The sequence below is a fragment of the Pristis pectinata genome, chromosome 7 (assembly GCF_009764475.1).
Source record: "Pristis pectinata isolate sPriPec2 chromosome 7, sPriPec2.1.pri, whole genome shotgun sequence".
NCBI lineage: Eukaryota > Metazoa > Chordata > Chondrichthyes > Rhinopristiformes > Pristidae > Pristis > Pristis pectinata.
In genome coordinates, this window is record NC_067411.1 from 50,513,810 (window position 1) to 50,532,761 (window position 18,952).

General features: G+C 41.5%; 1 protein-coding gene across 6 annotated transcripts in view; it reads right to left on the minus strand.

The window, feature by feature from the left end:
• Positions 1-12,577: 12,577 nt before the first annotated feature.
• Positions 12,578-18,952, minus strand: part of cntln (centlein, centrosomal protein) — a 432,461-nt gene continuing 426,086 nt past the window's right edge. For all 6 annotated transcript variants that reach the window (XM_052019932.1, XM_052019931.1, XM_052019933.1 and 3 more), the window contains one exon: positions 12,578-12,828. In XM_052019932.1, the coding sequence (XP_051875892.1) occupies positions 12,727-12,828 (102 nt within the window). In that variant the 3' untranslated portion in view covers positions 12,578-12,726. The remainder of the gene's footprint in view (positions 12,829-18,952) is intronic.

The following is an 18,952-nucleotide window of genomic DNA, read 5'->3' on the forward strand; positions in this document are numbered from 1 at the left end:
CTTCTTAAATACACACATTACATTAGCTATTTACCAGTCCTCTGGCACAACACTTTTTTTTCTATTATTAATTAACTAAATTATTGAATATCTGCAGTACTACTCCTTCTTTCTCTTCCCTAGATTCTTTTGACGTGTATGGATACAACCTGTCTGAAGCAAGGTTTTTAATCCTGAGTTTAATTCACTTGTTGAATATTTTCTTTTTATTTTACATACCTTTGCTGTTTTAAATGCACTTATCTCATGTCTCACCTCATGATTTCTATCCGTTAATGGCCTTATTCCCATCCAAACCTTAACTTCTTGATGAGTCAGTGAAATATTTTACTATTTTGTTATATGCACCTTAGTTTCAGGGTCCATCTTTTCTATCCAAATGCTCTACCTCGCTTTCTTCTCTCTCTGACTTTTCCAAATATGTTATACCTCTCAACATTAAATTCCTAGTCCTGACACATTTCAGTAATTCCTGCTACTGTTGGGTACTTCCAATGTATAATTACCTCCAGCTGCCCTGTTTTATTCTGGACAGTGTGCAAAGCCCTTCATTAATTTGTATTAAATACGATTTGTATTAAAAACTCGTATTAAATATGATTTCCTCTGATTTTATATTTAACCATTTTAACCATTCTATAAATTTATTTGCTCTCTCACCATCAATATCTCCTCTTACTTTAATCTTCCTCATGCTCTCTTCTTGTTTTATTTACATTGAGTATGTTAAGATTTCTTGCAAGTCCTTCCCCATTTCTTACTAGATCAAAGCCTTTACCACCTCCCTCTCTGTGAGGGCAAGAGTCCAATCTCAGTTAAGGTGGAGCCTGTCACATCGGTATTATCTTCCTCCTGTTGCAGAACTGGTACCAGAGTCCCATGAAAAGGCAGCCCTCTCTCTCACACTAGCCTGTTAACCACATGCTAATTCTTCTAATTTGTCTGCTTCTGTGCCAGAGGGTGTGTGGGTCAGGCAATAACCCAGAGATCATTACCCCCTGAGTTCCTTCTTTTAAATTTAGAGCATAATTCCTGCTACTCTTTCAGCAGGACTTCTTCCCCCTTCTTTTGTCACAATATGGACCACGTCATCTGCCACCCAATCCCGTCACTGCTGGTGACTCCAATCTCTTTACTGCTGGTGGTTCCATCCCTGCACTGTTGGAGACTCTAACCCCTCTACTGCTGCAGTCTCCATCCCTCCACTGCTGGAGACTCTAATCTTCCTGGAGCTTGTGTCTCCAATCCCTCCACTGCTGGAAACTCTAATACTTCTGGTGTCTCGATGTTCTCAGTGTTGCAGATCTCTCTACTCCATTCATTGCTGGTGTCTCCAGTCCCTCTTCTGCTGGTGCTTTCTACTGCTCTGTTCTGTGAATCTCCAGTTCTTCCTTTGGTGCAGGTAACGTCTCCCACCCCTGTACTGTGGTGACTCCAACCCAATTACTGCTTCTGGTGTCTCGAATCCCTTTCCCGTGACTGGGTTCTCCAATCCTTTCACCACTGGTGTCTCCCCTCCCTTAGCTGCCACTGGTGTCTCTAGTCCTCTCGTTACTGATGTCTCTAATCTCTCCACTGTAAGTGAATCCATTCTGAGGAAGAGCAATAAAACATTTGTCTTCAGGATAGGAATAACCGTCCAGATATTGAAGAATTATTGATACATTGCATTGCCCTAATGATCATGACTAATACATGAATCACAAAGGGCTGAATGGCATTCTTCATCCAATCTGCAGAATGTTCAAGTTGGCCAAATGTCCCAACCCTGCAGGAAGTAATTAGCCTTTCATCCTTGGTGAATCAGAGCACTGGCAGAAAGTTATTTAAATATCTTTGAATTTCAATGAACAATCATAATAAAACCTTATTACCACCACAGTCTTTTATGAAATGCACATATACTCATGGAAAAGAAGGAAATATAAAAATCAGCTTTGTATCATGCAGTAGCTAGCTACACACCTCCATCTGCTGGATATGTGGCCATAATGCAGGGTGAAAGACACCTCCAATCGCAATTTACCATTGCTAGCTCTTGTCAGTGACTTAATTCATTCGTGGGATATGGGTCCTTTCCCAATTTTCCTGAGAAGGTAATGGAGAGCAGTCTTTGTGAACCACCCCTGGTGAAGGTACCCCCACAGTGTTATTGGGGACGCAGTACCAATGAAGGAATGGTGATATATTTAGTCATAGAATAGTAAAGCATGGAAACAGGACCCTCGGCCCAACTTGTCCATGCCGACTAAGCTAGTCTCATTTGCCATGTTTGGCCCGTATCCCTCTAAACCTTTCCTATCCATGTCCTTATCCAAATGTCTTTTAAGTGTCATTATTATACCTGCCTCAACTATTTTCTCTGGCAGCTCATTCCATATACACATCACCCAAGAAGTTGCCCCTCAGGTCCCTTTTAAATCTTTCCCCTCTCACCTTAAACCTATACCCTCCAGTTTTTGATTCTCACTCCCTGGGTAAATGAATGTATGCATTCACCCTATCAATGCCCCTCTTGATTTTATACACCTCTATTATGTCACCCCTCCCCTCAGTCTCCTATGTTCCCAGCTTACCTAACCATCCCCCATAACTCAGGCCCTTCAATCCTGTCAACATTCTTGTAACATTTCCAAGTTAGGAGGGCATGCATTATTAAAAGTTATGAAATACAGTTGTTTAAAGTTTTAAAAATAAAAACAAAAAAAATTAAGAGCACTTTGAAGCAGATACAGTAAAATGCCGATACTCTGGCACCCCTGGACTTTGGTGGTGTTGGGCTGGCAGATTTTCTGGACTATTGGATCATATCCCTATTATGCCGCAATACACTCTTATTTCATTATTTTTACATGTTACATAGCAGTACAATCAACTTTTAGACTGAACTTGCTGAGTTTAAAGGAAGCACAGGAAACAAAGCCCAGTGAGCTTCAGTTTGTAAATTTCAGTTTGTCAAAACAAGCTGAACAATACCAGTAGTCTGAACCCCAGCTCTGTCCACAAACCTCCCACATTCCTGACCTCCAATGTTCCTGACTCTGGCTCTGGACACACACCCAGCCCACACACCAGGCTAATGAGGCTAATGAGTGAGACTGATGCAGAACCATTTGGATGTTCAATAATAAACCTGATTCTGATCAGATAGCAGGGTTTGACTGCACAATTAAATCAAAATAAAAAAAGCCTTGTACTTGAACTTCTTTCAATGGAAACCAATGGTACCACTAAAAGTGCCAGATCAGCTGCTGCAGGCTCTGTGGGCTACTTTCCCAGCCTGTGTTGTGAAATGTATGGAGATTTGCTCTTCCCCGGGACCAGGAGCCCCAGTGATTGAGTCTAGTTCTGCTGAGAGTGGGAATCCAGCTGAGCTGAGCTGCTGCAAGCTGCATGAGCCAAGCTGCATTTGTGAGAGGCAGCAATTCTGAGCCAAACAGTCAGCTTTTAAGCAGAAGAATACACCAATGTGACCTTCTCTCATACCAACCCTTAAACTCACTTGTCTCTAAGTATTGTGATTAATAAAGCATGGAATAGTACAGCACAAGAACAGGCTTTTTGGTACTGACCATGATGTCAATCAGAACTAATCTCACCTGCCTGCACATGATCCATATCAATACATTCCCTGCCTGTTCATGTGCCTGTCCAAATGCCTCTTAAACATTGCTATCATATCTGCTTCCATCACCTTCCTTGGCAGCACAGAGCAATCCAGGCATTTACGACTCTGTGTAAAAAAACTTGCCATGTAAATCTCCTTAAACTTTCCCCCTCTTGCCTTAAAGCTATGCCCTCTACATAAGACTACCTACCCTATCAATACCTTGATTAGGTTGCTCCTCCACCTCTGACGCTCCAGAGAAAACATTCCAAGTTTATCCAACCTCTCCTTATAGCTAATACTCTCTAATCCAGGCAGCATCCTGGTGAAACTCTTCTGCACCCTCTCTAAAGCCTCCACATCCTTCCGATAGTGTGGTGATGACAACTGCACACAGTATTCCAAATGTGGCCTGACCAAAGTTTTATGCAGCAGCAACATGACTTCCCAACTGCTATATTTAATACTGCAAGTGATGAAGGCAAGTATGCCATATGCTTTCTTTACCACCCTATCTACATGTGTCGCCACTTTCAGGGAGCTGTGGACTATCACCTCAAGATCCCTCTGTAGATCAATGTTCCTAAGGGTTCTGCCATTTACTGTACATTTTCCTCTTAAATTTGACCTCCAAAGTGCAACACCTCGCACTTGTCCAGATTAAACTCTATCTGCTATTTTTCTGCCCACATTTCCATCTGGTCTACATCCCACTGAATCCTTTGACAACCTTTCTTAGTGTCCACAACTTTGCCAATTTTTGTGTCATTTGCAAACTTACTAAGCAGTCCACCTACATTTTCATCCAAATCAAACTTTAAACTTTATTTGAACAGCACATTAACAGGCCCTTCTGGCCCAACGAGTCTGCTCCGCCCATTTAAACTCATGTTAACCTACCCGCATGTCTTTGGAATGTGGGAGGAAACTGGAGCACCTGGAGGAAACCCACGCAGACATGGGGAGAACATACAAACTCCCTACAGACAGCGACGAGAATTGAACCCTGATCGCTGGTGCTGTAATAGCGTCACGCTAACCAGTACGCTACAGCACCTATCATTTATATATATCACAAATAACAGAGGTCCCAGCACTGACACTTGCAGAACATCACTGGTCACAGACCTCCAGTCAGAATAACACTGTCTCCACCACTACCTTCTGACTTCTATGACCATTTTGTCTTCTAAAATCCCTTTGTAGTTGTTATACCTTTATAAATAGCAAAACTTCTGTTGAAATACTCTGTAAAAATGAGGAGAGTTTTGTATTTGCTTGTGGGATCAGAGCAGTATCTATGGCAGAGAATTCTAACCTGGAGTCTGGAAAGTATCAGCCTGGAGTTTGCATGTTCACACATGGCCTAATCCTGTGTTAAACTTTTCCTTCCTTTCACTCCCACATCAGTGCTCCATCCTTCTCTGCCCACCTCTGAACAGGATTAGAATGGCCCAATGACACTGGAGTTTTGAATGTACCTAATACTACGGAATGAACAAAATCACTCACCTCAGGGCTCACCTCACAAGAAGCCACACAGGCTGCAGCATACAATCCTGCTTCTCTGCAGAACCATTTCTGGAAATGCTTAAGATTCATGAAAGAAAAACAGACTACAAAAGAGTCCTGGCTTGTATGCGATTGTCCTGGAAAAGCCTCTACATTTTCAAACAATGAAGACATTGCAATGGTGCACAAACTATGCAAACACTGAAGGACAGGCATTAGAACAACCAGTCCATTCAACTTGTCCATGCAATTTCAATAACTTGTGTATCACAATGAGGAGAATCCCAGCATACAAAACAATGTGATCTCCAGGGAACCAAGAAACAAAGTGAAAACTAACTCAGAAATAATCATGGAAATCCAAATGTGTCCTGGAGATCACTCTGGCCATGTGTTGGCTGTGGTACCGACCTCTTGCAGGAGGGGATTTCCATCCCAGACTGAACAGTTTAGCTCACACAGGAACTCCTTGGCCTGAGCTAATTAGAAATCTTAAGAAATAGAAGCAGGACTAGGCTATTTGGCTCTTCGTACGCCTTCCACCAGTTAGTAAGATTGTGGCTGATCTTTCAGAGTGCTACTTTTCTGTACAAACCTCACATCCCTTACTAACTAAAATATCTATCAATCTTTGCCTTGAATATACTCAGTGACTAAGACTCCACGGCCCTTTTGGGTAGAGAATTCTTAGGATTCACTCTCTTCTGGGTGAAGAATTTTTTTTCTCATCTGTCCTGATTAGCTGACTCCTTATTTTGAGACTCTGAACCCTATTTCTAGACACTCTAGCCAGAGAAACATTCTCCCTGTATCAAGACCTGCAAGAGTTTTGTAGGCTTGAATGAGATCACTTCTCCTTCCTCTAAGCTCCAGAGGATATCCATCAGATCATTCCTATGTAATATAGAAGCTCAGTCTTGATACCTGAAATTCTTAATTTGGATAAACTGCTGCACACCTTTCGTAGTGAGGTCTTGGTGAGAGGCCAATTAGAAAGCTTCATATCTCCAAAATCTTCACTGGGAGAAATGGTTCTGCTGCTGTGAAAAGAACTCTTCTTCTTAGGCAATCCTACCAAGTTGAGGAAGACCTGCATAAACCCCATTTCTAAGGAATGCGGAATGCCTCCACGTAAATTCTTTTGACATGGGTTGGCTATTGCACACCTGTTACCACATTGTCTTGGTAGAGTAAGGTCTTGGATCATTAGCAAGGAGGACCAAGGTGTCTGGAGTTCAGGCTCTGCTGCACTGACTAAACAGATGTGCAGGCACACACACTCACTCAGACAACACACATGGATACATATAAACAATCTTGCCCACACTCTCTTCCTTAAGCTCCTCATATACACCTCCCCAACCTGATCCCTTCCCCTGCCTCCCTCATTTATCCCCTTAATCCATCCCTTTCCCTCTCAGTTCCCTACCCTTCATTCATTCCCTTCCTTTTACCCCCATTTTTCTCAACTCCCCCACTCTCCCTGTGACCTCTCTTCCCCACTCTCCAGCTGCTTACACTCACTGAGAATGAGATTGTCCATTCATCGACCGTTCCACCAGATTGCTGATTGCCTTCCATTTTGCTGGACCCAGTAGTCATGGTGCCAGTTGTAGATTGAACACATGAACTCTTAATGTAAACCACATGTATTTATATAGTGTACTTAACCAAGCAACATGTCCAAATCAAGGTATTTAGAAACAAGCACTAGCACTGTTAATAAATCTCCACTTGTCACACAATGTCCCTTGTTGATATCTTTAACACTCAGATGAAAGCCATTTAATTCTCCTGAACTCAGGAAAAAATATTATTCAATAAAATAACCATGGTTGCTCTGGCCAAGTGAACCACCTGATAAAGGAGTGAAAATTAACAAAACTGTAGATGTTAGAAATTTGACATAATAACAGGTAATGCAGCAGTTATGGAAAGAGAAACAGCTAATGTTTCGTCAACATCATATTTCTGTCCTGCTCACCTTGTCTTTGCAGTGTTGTTCCATGAAATGACTGGCTTGGGTTCACTTAGCCAAACCATTCCTTATTTCTTGCTTCTGTTTCCTTCTCTTCCTGTTCCGAACATGTTAAGTTCTGTGCTTTTGCCACTTGAAATTTTTCTTGTTCATCTTATGACATATCTTTCCCAGCTGATAAAACAGCCCCCTCCTCCCTCCACCCATTAAAATAGGCTTTGGAGCATTTGTGGAATGTTCCATCCTTGTCCTTCCAACAGAAAATGGAAAGTTCTTGAAGCCATAAGACTGGGAAAGTGCAATGATGCCTGTCACAGCCACGTGACAAACCAACAACCATACAAGAATGGCCACGATAAATAAGCCACGGCAATGCCATCCATAACTCAATGCTTCCAGGAGAGTGAATTGTGAAAAAAAGATGGGGCAAAAAAAAAACGATTGGAAAAGCATTTGTTATACTTCAGCACATTTTGTTTAACTAAAATCTGTAATAATCCTGTCCACTTACAATAATTAAAAGATTAAAAAGTTAGGCCAAGGAACCTTATCTACATTAAGGTAATGATCTTGGGCAATTTTTCATTAACAGGTGAAAATTATTCACGTGCCACTGATAGGCATTCCAGTTTACCAGTCACACAGTACTTCATTATGTTGAAGCCAGTCCAAGTAACGTCTTTCTCAGCCACAGGGAACACGTTCCCCCTCCCCTTTACTGCAAAAATCATAGTTCTGTGTTCAGCCAGGAAGAGGAAATGCATGTTGTTATTAAGTCACAAGGATTAACATATTATATGTACACAGTATATGGTCCATCATGTTCACTAGGGATTAGGTATACTCAGCAAAACTGGCAACTATCTCAACTAAAATGAGCAAATATTAATTTAAATAAAACCTAAAACCAGCCTGACCCGAACTGTTAATTTACATATGGTAGCATAATTTTTGATTTAGCAAATACATTTTAATACAAATTATGCAATACCACATATTACCCCCAATATTTATGCATTTAAAAAAATAGATTTTAATAGAAGAAATTGCTTCTTTCGCTATGAGGGTTAAAATAGTTCCACCATGTCAGGAAAGCTTGGCTCAACACAATTTTTAAAAAAGCTATCATTTTAAGTCAACCACTGCCTGTTTGCAGTCGAGAATTTTGCACTTATGGACACCTTGTATGTGACCAGTGATATTTTAGTCATTTGAGTCTATACGTAGGTATATTTACCTTTCATTCTTGCACAGGGTGTTGAATTAGGTCTCCTTTCACCATGGTTTCATAGTTTGCCTCCATCAGGTACTTGTTTGAGATCTGTTTAACCTGTTCACAGTACTTCAGCATGTAGGAACTATTTAATTAAACCTCAGGGATCGAGAAACAGATTTGAGTACCTCTTGTCACATAAATAGTACTGTGTCAGCATCTAGCTGAAACCCGCAAGGCATATTGAGGAGACTGATTTTGTGACAAAAAGTAATATCTGATAATGGTGTGAGTCCTGTAACATATGTCACTCAGAAGCACAGAATTCTTAAAATGCTTGTGTACCTTGACCTATTTTAAAACTTTTTAGATTGGAAAGAAATACTGAGGAGTTGGTGCACTTGCATATTTATAATAGAATGTTGATCTGGGGAAAAGATGGAAACCATGTTAATTAATGTTAATTAACCACTGGGGAAACTTGCTAGATCCTGGGTAAATTAGTCCCCGTGCTTCGAGAGCTTGAGATCTCAGCTAATCCTTTATTAGACAAAAGAAAGAAAAAAATTGACATCATTTTCATAGAAGTGGTTAAGAGAAAGCTTGTGTCATTTTCTTTTGCTGCAGGTCAGCCTGGTTTCATAGAACTGATCCCATGCTCAAAAACATGTAGATTTTGTAAATTATCTTACTCCTTTAAATTAAGTCCTTTATATAAAGCTTTCTACAAAATGGTAATGGAGACCAGCTTCAAAGAAAACACAGATTTACTGATAGAACACACATATTAAAGTTTTAGTTTTGATTCTTCCAAACTGAAGTTTAATCTTTCCGCATACCAAAACAAACCAAGGTCTCAAAAGTCTCAAAACTTTTACTCATATTAAAGAAAATGGATAACTGACTGCTGAAAGGTGCACACAGTCTCTTTGTCAAGTCAGAGAAGCAGCAAAATTCGAAGCAAAATGTAAAGTAAAAATCAACTGTTTTTCTTCCACTGAAGGAGGGAAGGAATTTCCAAACTAAGCTGCAAACAAGTAGAGAAACTTAATCTTGACATGCAACATTTATTGACTGCCTACTCTATGGAAAAGCTAAAACCATCAGTGCTTTAAATTTGCCACCAATCTTTAGACATAGGGAATCCCTTGACCTTGACTGGATCCTTGACTTTCGAACAAACAGACTTCAATCAGTGAGGATAGGCAGCAATACTTCCGGCACAATTATTCTCAACACTGGTGTCCCACAAGGCTGTGTCCTCAGCCCTCTACTCTACTCCCTATACACTCATGACTGTGTGGCCAGATTCTGCTCTAACTCCATCTACAAGTTTGCAGATGATACCACCGTTGTAGGCCGTATCTCAAACAGTGATGAGTCGGAGTACAGGAAGGAGATAGAGAGCTGAGTGGAATGGTGTCATGACAACAACCTTTCCCTCAATGTCAACAAAACTAAAGAGCTGGTCATTGACTTCAGGAAAGGGGGCAGTGTACATGCACCTGTCTACATCAATGTTTCTCTACTTGTTTGCAGCTTAGTTTGGAAGTTCCTTCCCTTCTTCAGTGGAAGAAAAACAGTTGATTTTTACTTTACATTTTGCTTCGAATTTTGCTGCTTCTCTAAGAGACTATGTGCACCTTTCAGCAGTCAGTTATCCATTTTCTTTAATATGAGTAAAAGTTTTGAGACTTTTGAGACCTTGGTTTGAGGTTGAGAGGGTTGACAGCTTCAAGTTCCTGGGAGTGAACATCACCAACAGCCTGTCCTGGTTAAATCACGTAGATGCCACAGCCAAGAAAGCTCACCAGCGCCTCTACTTCCTCAGGAGGCTAAAGAAATTTGGTTTGTCCCCTTTGACTCTCACCAACTTTTACAGATGCACCATAGAAAGCATCCTATCTGGATGTATCACAGCTTGGTATGGCAACTGCTCTGCCCCAGACCGCAAGAAGCTGAAGAGAGTTGTAGACACAGCCCAGCGCATCACGGACACCAGCCTCCCCTCCTTGGACTCTGTCTTTACCTCTCGTTGTCTTGGTGTAGCAGCCAGCATAATCAAAGACCCCACCACTTGGGACATTCTCTCTTCTCTCCTCTTCCATTGGGTAGAAGATACATGAGCCTGAGGGCACGTACCACCAGACTTAAGGACAGCTTCTACCCCACTGTGATAAGACTATTGAATGGTTCCCTTATACAATGAGATGGACTATGACCTCACGATCTACCTTGTTGTGACCTTGCACCTTATTGCACTGCACTTCCTCTGTAGCTGTGACACTTTACTCTGTACTGTTATTGTTTTTACCTGTACTACATCAATGCACTCTGTACTAACTCAGTGTAACTGCACTGTGTAATGAATTGACCTGTACGATCGGTTTGTAAGACAAGCTTTTCACTGTACCTCAGTACAAGTGACAATAATAAACCAATAGCAATACCAATCCCTCCATTCAGCTTCTCCGACAGGGTGGTATTCCCTCAGCATTGCTCCTCTGACAGTTTGGAATCGCCTCAGTACTTCTTCTCAGGCATTGCAAAGCTCCCTCAGTATTGCCCTTTTGACAGTGGGGCACTGGGTGTATCAGCTGAGATTTTGTGCTCAAGTCTATGGAGTGGGACCTGAATTCATAAACTTCTGACCTGGTGAAAATGCTGGAGCTGACATGCTTGGGATGTCTCCAAAAATGGAGCCTTAACAGTGCAAGTTAGTAGGGTTCTATGATGATAATTCATTAACTGGTTGTACTTTGCAGGAGAAAGTGTGTTGTGCTATATTTTAGATAGTAATCAGCCAGGGGTCTTATGTTGATACTATCCCATCACAGGGAAATACATACACATGAAAGTGCTTGTAGCATGGAAATTCTCCTTCCTGAGTAATCTCCAATGGAAGAATGGGACATAGAAAAGAATTTCACAACTGTACAAATTAGTAATTACATTTAAAAGAGTTTTGAATTTTCACATAATCTTAATATTTTCAGTATTAACAAATTAAAACATGAAAAGGAAAAAGGCAGGGAACTAATTAAAAAAATATTAAATATAACAGCATATTGAATGATGTATTCTTATAAGAAACAAACAAAGTAATTCTTATCAATATTTCTTGTAAAATGGGCATAAAGACACTGAATTATTTTATAATAAAATCTGTGATGGGATGTTAACAACCACACTCTTAATTTGATTACATTTCAAAATAAATATTATTTACAAATAGTAAATTTAATGATGCAAATGCATTTCAACCCAGATAAGTGTGAAGTGGTTCATTTTGGGAGGTCAAATATGTTGGCTGAATATAGTATTAATGGTAGGACTCTTGGCAGTGTGGAGGATCAGAAGGATCTTGGGGTCCGAGTCCATAGGACGCTCAAAGCAGCTGCAAAGGTTGACTCTGTGGTTAAGAAGGCATATGGTGTATTGTCCTTCATCAATTGGGGAATTGAATTTAGGAGCCTGAGGTATTGTTGCAGCCATATAGGTCCCTGGTCAGACCCCACTTGGAGTATTGTGCTCAGTTCTGGTCGCCTCACTACAGAAAAGATGTGGAAGCCATAGAGAGGGTGCAGAGGAGATTTACAAGGATGCTGCCTGGAACGCAGAGCATGCCTTATGAAAGCAGGTTGAGGGAACTCGGCCTTTTCTCCTTGGCGAGACGGAGGATGAGGGGGGACCTGATGAGAGGTATTGATTGGGTAGATAGTCAGAGGTTTTTCCCCAGGGCTGAATTGGTGGCCACAAGAGGACATAGGTTTAAGGTGCTGGGGAGTAGATATAGAGGAGATGTCAGGGGTAAGTTTTTTACTCAGAGAGTGGTGAGTGCGTGGAATGGGCTGCCGGAAACGGTGGTGGAGGCTGATATGATAGGGTCTTTCAAGAGACTATTAGACAGGTATATGGAGCTGAGAAAAATAGAGGGCTATGGGTAAGCCTAGTAATTTCTAGGGTAGGGACATGTTCGGCACAGCTTTGTGGGCTGAAGGGCCTGAATTGTGCTGTAATTGTTCTATGTTCTAAAAAAGACATTTAATGAGCACTTCAAAAATGAATTCTTCCAAAACTCAAACCTTAAATATATGAAACAATCAATGTTTAAGGTTCATCAAAAATACTCTAAATATTAACTATTTAATATTAATGTGATAAATGTTTTTTTAGCAAGAGCTGGGGAAGTAAGTAATTTATTAAATTATATCCCTGCACTTCAGGGGAAGAAAAATACATATTTTAATGAAAAATGTTTCCACTCTTTTCTATTTATTTTGTATAATCACAGGATCTGACACTGTAGAAGACAACAAAGCCAGTGTCAATTTTATTAACACACCATCTCTGTATTCTGTTATAACCCATCAGCCACAATACATTGCCATTTGTCGACAAAAAGGGAAAAACCTGTCAACCGTCTTCTTTTGGGAGCAAAGCATATTCTTCATTTAGTTTCTCTTTCTCTGCCATCTTTTCCAGCAATGCTTCCATTAAACCTGGGACACAGGGAAACTGCAATAAAGAAAGGAATGAAATGAAGCAGTACATGTTGAAAACTCTTAATTCAATCCTGTCTCAGGATTATAACTGGACAATGACTGAAGTACAATGCATGGACCCTGACATTAAAATTGTTAACATGCGTTGTAAAATCAGGCTAAAAAGAAAAATACGAGCTAAAAGAATTGCAAAGTATATCCTAAATCAGTCTAGCTTCCTCAATGTCACCACTGCTGTGTCTCCAATCCCTCCACAACCTCAAACATGCAAAAGGTATGTTACAGATACTTCTGGTAATGAGCATGCCAGTCGTTGCACTCTTTTGGACCACATTCTTCATGTCATCAACAAAAGGGAATGTAAAATTCAGATCCAATTTAAAAGTGAGATGCTCCTATCTTCATTTTGTTTTTATTTTCATGAAGCAAAAAACAATCTACTGCATGTTGGAATCTGAAATCAAACAGAGAATGCTGGAGATACTGAGCAGGTCAGGCAGCTAGTGTGAAGAGAGGAACAGAGTTAATGTTTGCTTGATGATCTTTCAACAGAGTTGGGAAGAATTAGAAATCAAACATGTTTTAAGTTGTAGAGAACCTTTGGGAATGTCTTTGATAGGGTGGAGGTGTGGTGGTGCTGCCTGCTGAGAGAGGGTGGTGAAGGCTCATTAATTGCAGCTGATCTATCTAGAGGAGGTATGAATAGAGGGAGGTGAATAAGAAGAGAGGAGAGAGGGAGGAAAATAGTTCTGGAACCATGAGATACAAAACAAAGCAGTTGGAAATCCGAAATAAAAAGAGTACTGCAGACATTCGGCAGTCAAGCAGTACCTGTGGAAAGAGAAAAATAAGGTTAACAATACGGCTTGGTGATCTTTCATCAGAACTGAAGCTCAAGGTCACCCTGTACCTCCCTGTGTATAGCCTATCTTGGTGGACATGTCCCAGAACCACAGAAGCAAGAAACTACACAGCTATAGCATCTGATCCCATTTGCCACATATATTCATTCTATCAGAGAAACTCCTATGGTTTTACCCACATTTCAATGTTATCCAAGCTAACTATTTCTTCATTTCTCAGATCCTTTCCTAAATTTTAGTTGTTTATCTTTCCACAGATGCTGCCTGACCTGCTTAGTTTTTCCAGCATTTTCCATTTTCTGCAATTATATAATGTTGGTTCAGTTTTTCCAATCCCACATGCATAGAATTCATTACACAGACCAAGAAGCTGAATGTGCCAATAACTGTCCCAATGAAACCACTTTGATTCATCCCGTCACAGACATTCCCTTTGTTCTACATATTCCCCCCACCTTCTCTCCCACTGAAAACTACTTGCATCTCTCTCCTTGTTCTGACAAAGGGTCGCAGACCCGAAAAATTGGATGCTTCTCCTTCCACAGATGTTGCCTGATCTGCTGAGATTTTCCAGAATTTTTGGCTTTTGAAAACAAGGCAATGAAAACAAGGTAACAGAAAAGGAAAACTAAGCCTATTCACTCCTGATGTAATCACAGCAAACACTCAAAAGGTAAAACTCTACAATATCAGATGTTATCTTCTAATCTGTTAAACTTGTTGATGGATCTTTCTCATATGCTCAGCATAAACAACTCATGGAGAGTAGGAGCCAGTGTAGGTTGTTTGGCTCTTTGGGTCTGCTCCCTTGTTCAGCAAGATCAAGCTGATCATCCACTTGGGAACCTTGTTCTCACCTTCTCCTGTACCTCTTGATTCCTTTGGCATTAAGAAATATATCTATCTCCTTAGAGTCAGACAGTATGGAAACAGGCCCTTCATTTAACCAAATCAAGCACCCACTTTCACCAATTTTCCACATATCCCATTTTATTCTCCTCATATTCCCATCAACTCACTTCAGATTCTGCCACTCACCTATACACCAGGGGACATTTACCAAACAACCCGCATGTCTTTGGGATTGGAAGTAAATTGGAGCACCCATGAGGTCATAGGGAGAACATGCAAACTCCATATAGGTAGCACTGGAGATCAGGATTTGACCTGGATCACTGGGGCTGTGTGGCACTGGCTTTTCTAGCTGCACCTCTGTGTCCTCCTCCACTTTTTGTGACGGAGAATTCCACAGCTTCACCGCTGTCTGGGTGATGAAGTTTCTCCTGAACCTAATATAATGAATCCTGAATTCTAAATAGCATACTCTATATTGTGAGACTTTGCCCGGAGATGTTCCAGTTGCTCTCACTGGCCAACTGGAACACTCTCCCTGCATTTAGTCTGCGTCTAGCCCTGTTATAATTTTTAAGTTTTCTGTGAGACCCTTTCTTCTGTACTTCAGTGAATATAGGCCTAATCAACCCAACTTCTCCTCATATGCCAGTACTGCCATCCCAGGAATCAGTCTAGTGAACTTTCTTGGAAGTTCCTCTATGGACACAAAACTGCAGATCACCTAGACCCTGAACAGGCTCACGTACTCAATCCTCTTGCAACAAACCATTTGCCTTCCTAAATGCCTGAAATAGCTGCTCTCAGCAACTGGTATACAAGGACAGCCAGGCTTTGTTGCATCTTCCCTTTTCCCAATCTATCACCATTCAGATAATAATCTGTTTTTCTGTTTTTAAAACAAAGTGGATAACTTCACATTCATCCAGATTAAACTGCATCTGCCAAGCATTTGCCCACTCACCCAACTTGTCCAAATCACACTGGAGTCTCTTTGCATCCTCCTCACATTCTGCCCATCAGTAAAGTTGGACATGTTACATTTAGCTCCTTTGTTAAAATCATTGTGAATAGCTGGGGCCCAAATAATCTTGTTGCAGATGACACCAAGTTTGGTGGAGTTGTGGACGGTGTAAAGGACTATCAAAAAATACAGCGGGATATAGATCAGTTACAGATATGGGCAGAGAAGTGGCAGATGGAGTTTAATCTGGGCAAGTGTGAGCTCTTACACTTTGGGAGGTCAAATGAAAGGAGAAAATATACAGTTAATGGTAGGCCCCTTAATAGCATTGAGGTACAGAGGGATCTTGGGGTCCAGGTGTATAGTTCACTGTAAGTGGCTATGTAAGTGGACAAGGTGGTAAAGGAGGTGTATGGCATGCTTGCTTTCATTGGTCAGGGTGTTGAATATAAGAGTAAGGAAGTCATGCTGCAGCTATATAAAACTTTAGTCAGACCGCACTTGGAGTATTGCATGCAGTCCTGGTCACCCTATTATAGGAAGGATATGGAGACAGTGGAAAGGGTGCAGAAGAGGTTTACCAGTATGCTGCCTGGATTACAGGGTATGAGCTATGAGGAAACATTGAACGAACTTGGGTTGTTCTCCCTAAAGTGTCAAAGACTGGGGGGAGATCTGATAGAGGTTTTTAAGACTATGAAAAGCATTGATAGGGTAGACAGTCAGAATCTTTTTCCCAGGGTGGAAACGTCAACACTAGAGGACATGCCTTTAAGGTTAGAGGGGGGAAGTTTAAAGGCAACGTGAAGGGCAAGTTTTTTTACGCAGAGAGTGGTAGGTGCCTGGTTACCAGGGGTAGTAGTGGAAGCAGGCAGTTTGGTGGAGTTTAAGATGCTTTTAGATAGGCACATTAATATGAAGGGAATGGAGGGATATACAGGAGGACGATATTTAGTATAAATTGGCATCAAGATTGGCACAACATCGTGGGCTGAATAGCCTGTCTACTGCTGTACTGTTCTATGTTCAAACACTAATCCCTGCTGCGCACTACTAGTTATTGGCTGTCATCCAGAAAAAGAGTCCTCAGGAAATCTGAAACAAGTGGTGGACACTGGGATTGGTATTGGGACTTCTGTTGTCTGCAATATATGTAAATGACTTCGATGAGAATGTCGGTGCTATGATGAGAAATTTTGCAGATGACACAAAAACTGGAGGAGTCATAAATAGCAAAAAAGGTTGTCTAAGGATATAGTGGGGCACAGCGTGGAGATCATCATGGAAGCTAGGGAATTTAGGAAAGAGAACAGTGATGCCCTGAAACATCAGCAATACGAAAGAAGAGGTGCTGGAGGTGTTGAGGCACATAAAGGTGGATAAATCCCCATGGCATGACCAGGTGTATCCTAGAACATTGTGAGAGAGGTTTTTCTGTCTTCCTTAGCCACAAATTCGTATCATGAATTGGATTGAGTTTCTTGAAGAGGTGACCAAGAGGATTAGTGAAGCTAGGGAGGTAGATAGACTTTGGCTATGCCCCGCATGATAGACTGGTGCAGAAGGTGGGATCACATGGTATCCAGGATGAGCTAGCTAATTGGATACGAAATAGGCTTGGTGGAAGGACAGGTGGTTATTTTTTCAGATTGGAAGCCTGTGACCAATGGTGTGTCGTGGGGATCGGTGCTGGGTCCACTGTTGTTTATTATATATTTACATACTGTTTTATATTAATTATGAGATTGTAGGTGGCATGCATAGTCAGCTTGCAGATGACAAAGAAATTAGGCTGAAGGACCTCTTTTTATGTTGTATGACTCCGTATTATACTGCTTTTGACTTAAATGGGTCAGCATTAAATTAGAAGTTAAGATAACAATCAAGACGTAAACACTCTGCTGGCTGGACTCAATGTTACTATATTTTTATAACATAGAAGGAGGCCATTTCTGCCCAAGACAAAACAATACATCTTTATTAGTCACATGTACATCGAAACACACAGTGAAATACATCTTTTGCGTAGCGTGTTCTGGGGGCAGCCCGCAAGTGTCGCCATGCTTCCAGCGCCAACATAGCATGCCCACAACTTCCTAACCCATATGTCTTTGGAATGTGGGAGGAAACCGGAGCACCCGGAGGAAACCCATGTAGACACAGGGAGAATGTACAAACTCCTTACAGACAGCGGCCAGAATTGAACCCGGGTCACTGGCGCTGTAAAGCGTTACGCTAACCGCTACGCTACAGTGCCTATGCTGTCTATGCTGGCTCATGGAGCAATCCCATTCCTTCAGTAATTTTGCCTGTAACTGACTCTCCATGCATTAGCATCAATTTCTCCCTGATTCTACTATTCACATACGTTTGGGGTAATTTACAGTGGCCACTTAACCTACCAATCTGCATGTCTTTGGGATGTGGGAGGAAACTGAAGCACCAGAGGGAAGTCACGGGGGTCACAGGAAGAACTTGCAGACTCCACCCAGACAGCACCAGAGGTCAGGATTGAACCTAGGTCACTGTAATGTGAGGCAGCTGCACAACTAGCTGTGCCACTGTACTACTGTACTATCCAGTGAGTTGTACCATGCACAAAGGAAGTTGTTTGTGGCTGTTGGCAGTCAACTACACCAGTCCTGGGACATTGCTGCAGGAGTTGCTTAGAGCAGTTTCTCAGGCCCCACCTTGTACATCTGCTTAATCAATGCCTTTCCTTTCGTCATTGAATTGGAATATGGAATTGAATCCTGCACAGCATTCAATTCCATTCAAAACTCTTTGGCAAATGAAATAGTCAATGCCTGCATGCAGTAACACCTTGTCAACAATTAGTCAGGGTCTGATAAATGGTAAATAATGTGTGATGACACATCTGAGTCCCCACAGCACCTGATAATCCTGTGATCTTAGTCTTAGAGGCTGACGTCAGAATATCCTTCAGGACGGTGTACCTGGTCGTGTGCCAAAACTCTGCACTGACCAACTGGCTGGAGTGTTCAGGGATGTCTTTAACCTTTCACTTCTGTGGTCTAAAGTTCCCAGCTGCTTCAACATCAGCAAAACCAAGGAACTGATTGTGGACTTTAGGAAAGAGAAGTCAGGTGAAAAAGCACCAGTCCCCATTGAAGGGATGGTAGTTGAAAGAGTGAGCACCTTCAAGTTCCTGGGTGTGAACATCTCGGAGGATCTATCCTGGGCCCAGCACATAGATGCAACCATGAAGAAGGCATGTCAGCATCTCCACTTTCTTCAAAGTTTAAGGAGATTTGGTATGCCATTGAAGACTATAACTTCTAAAGATGTACAGTGGAATACATTCTGACTGGTTGCATCATGGCTTGGTATGGAAACTCCAATGCACAGGAATGCAAAAGGCTACAGAGAGTGGTGGACTCAGTTCCATCACAGGTACAGCTCTCCCTACCACTGAGGAATCTACAAGAGGCGATGTC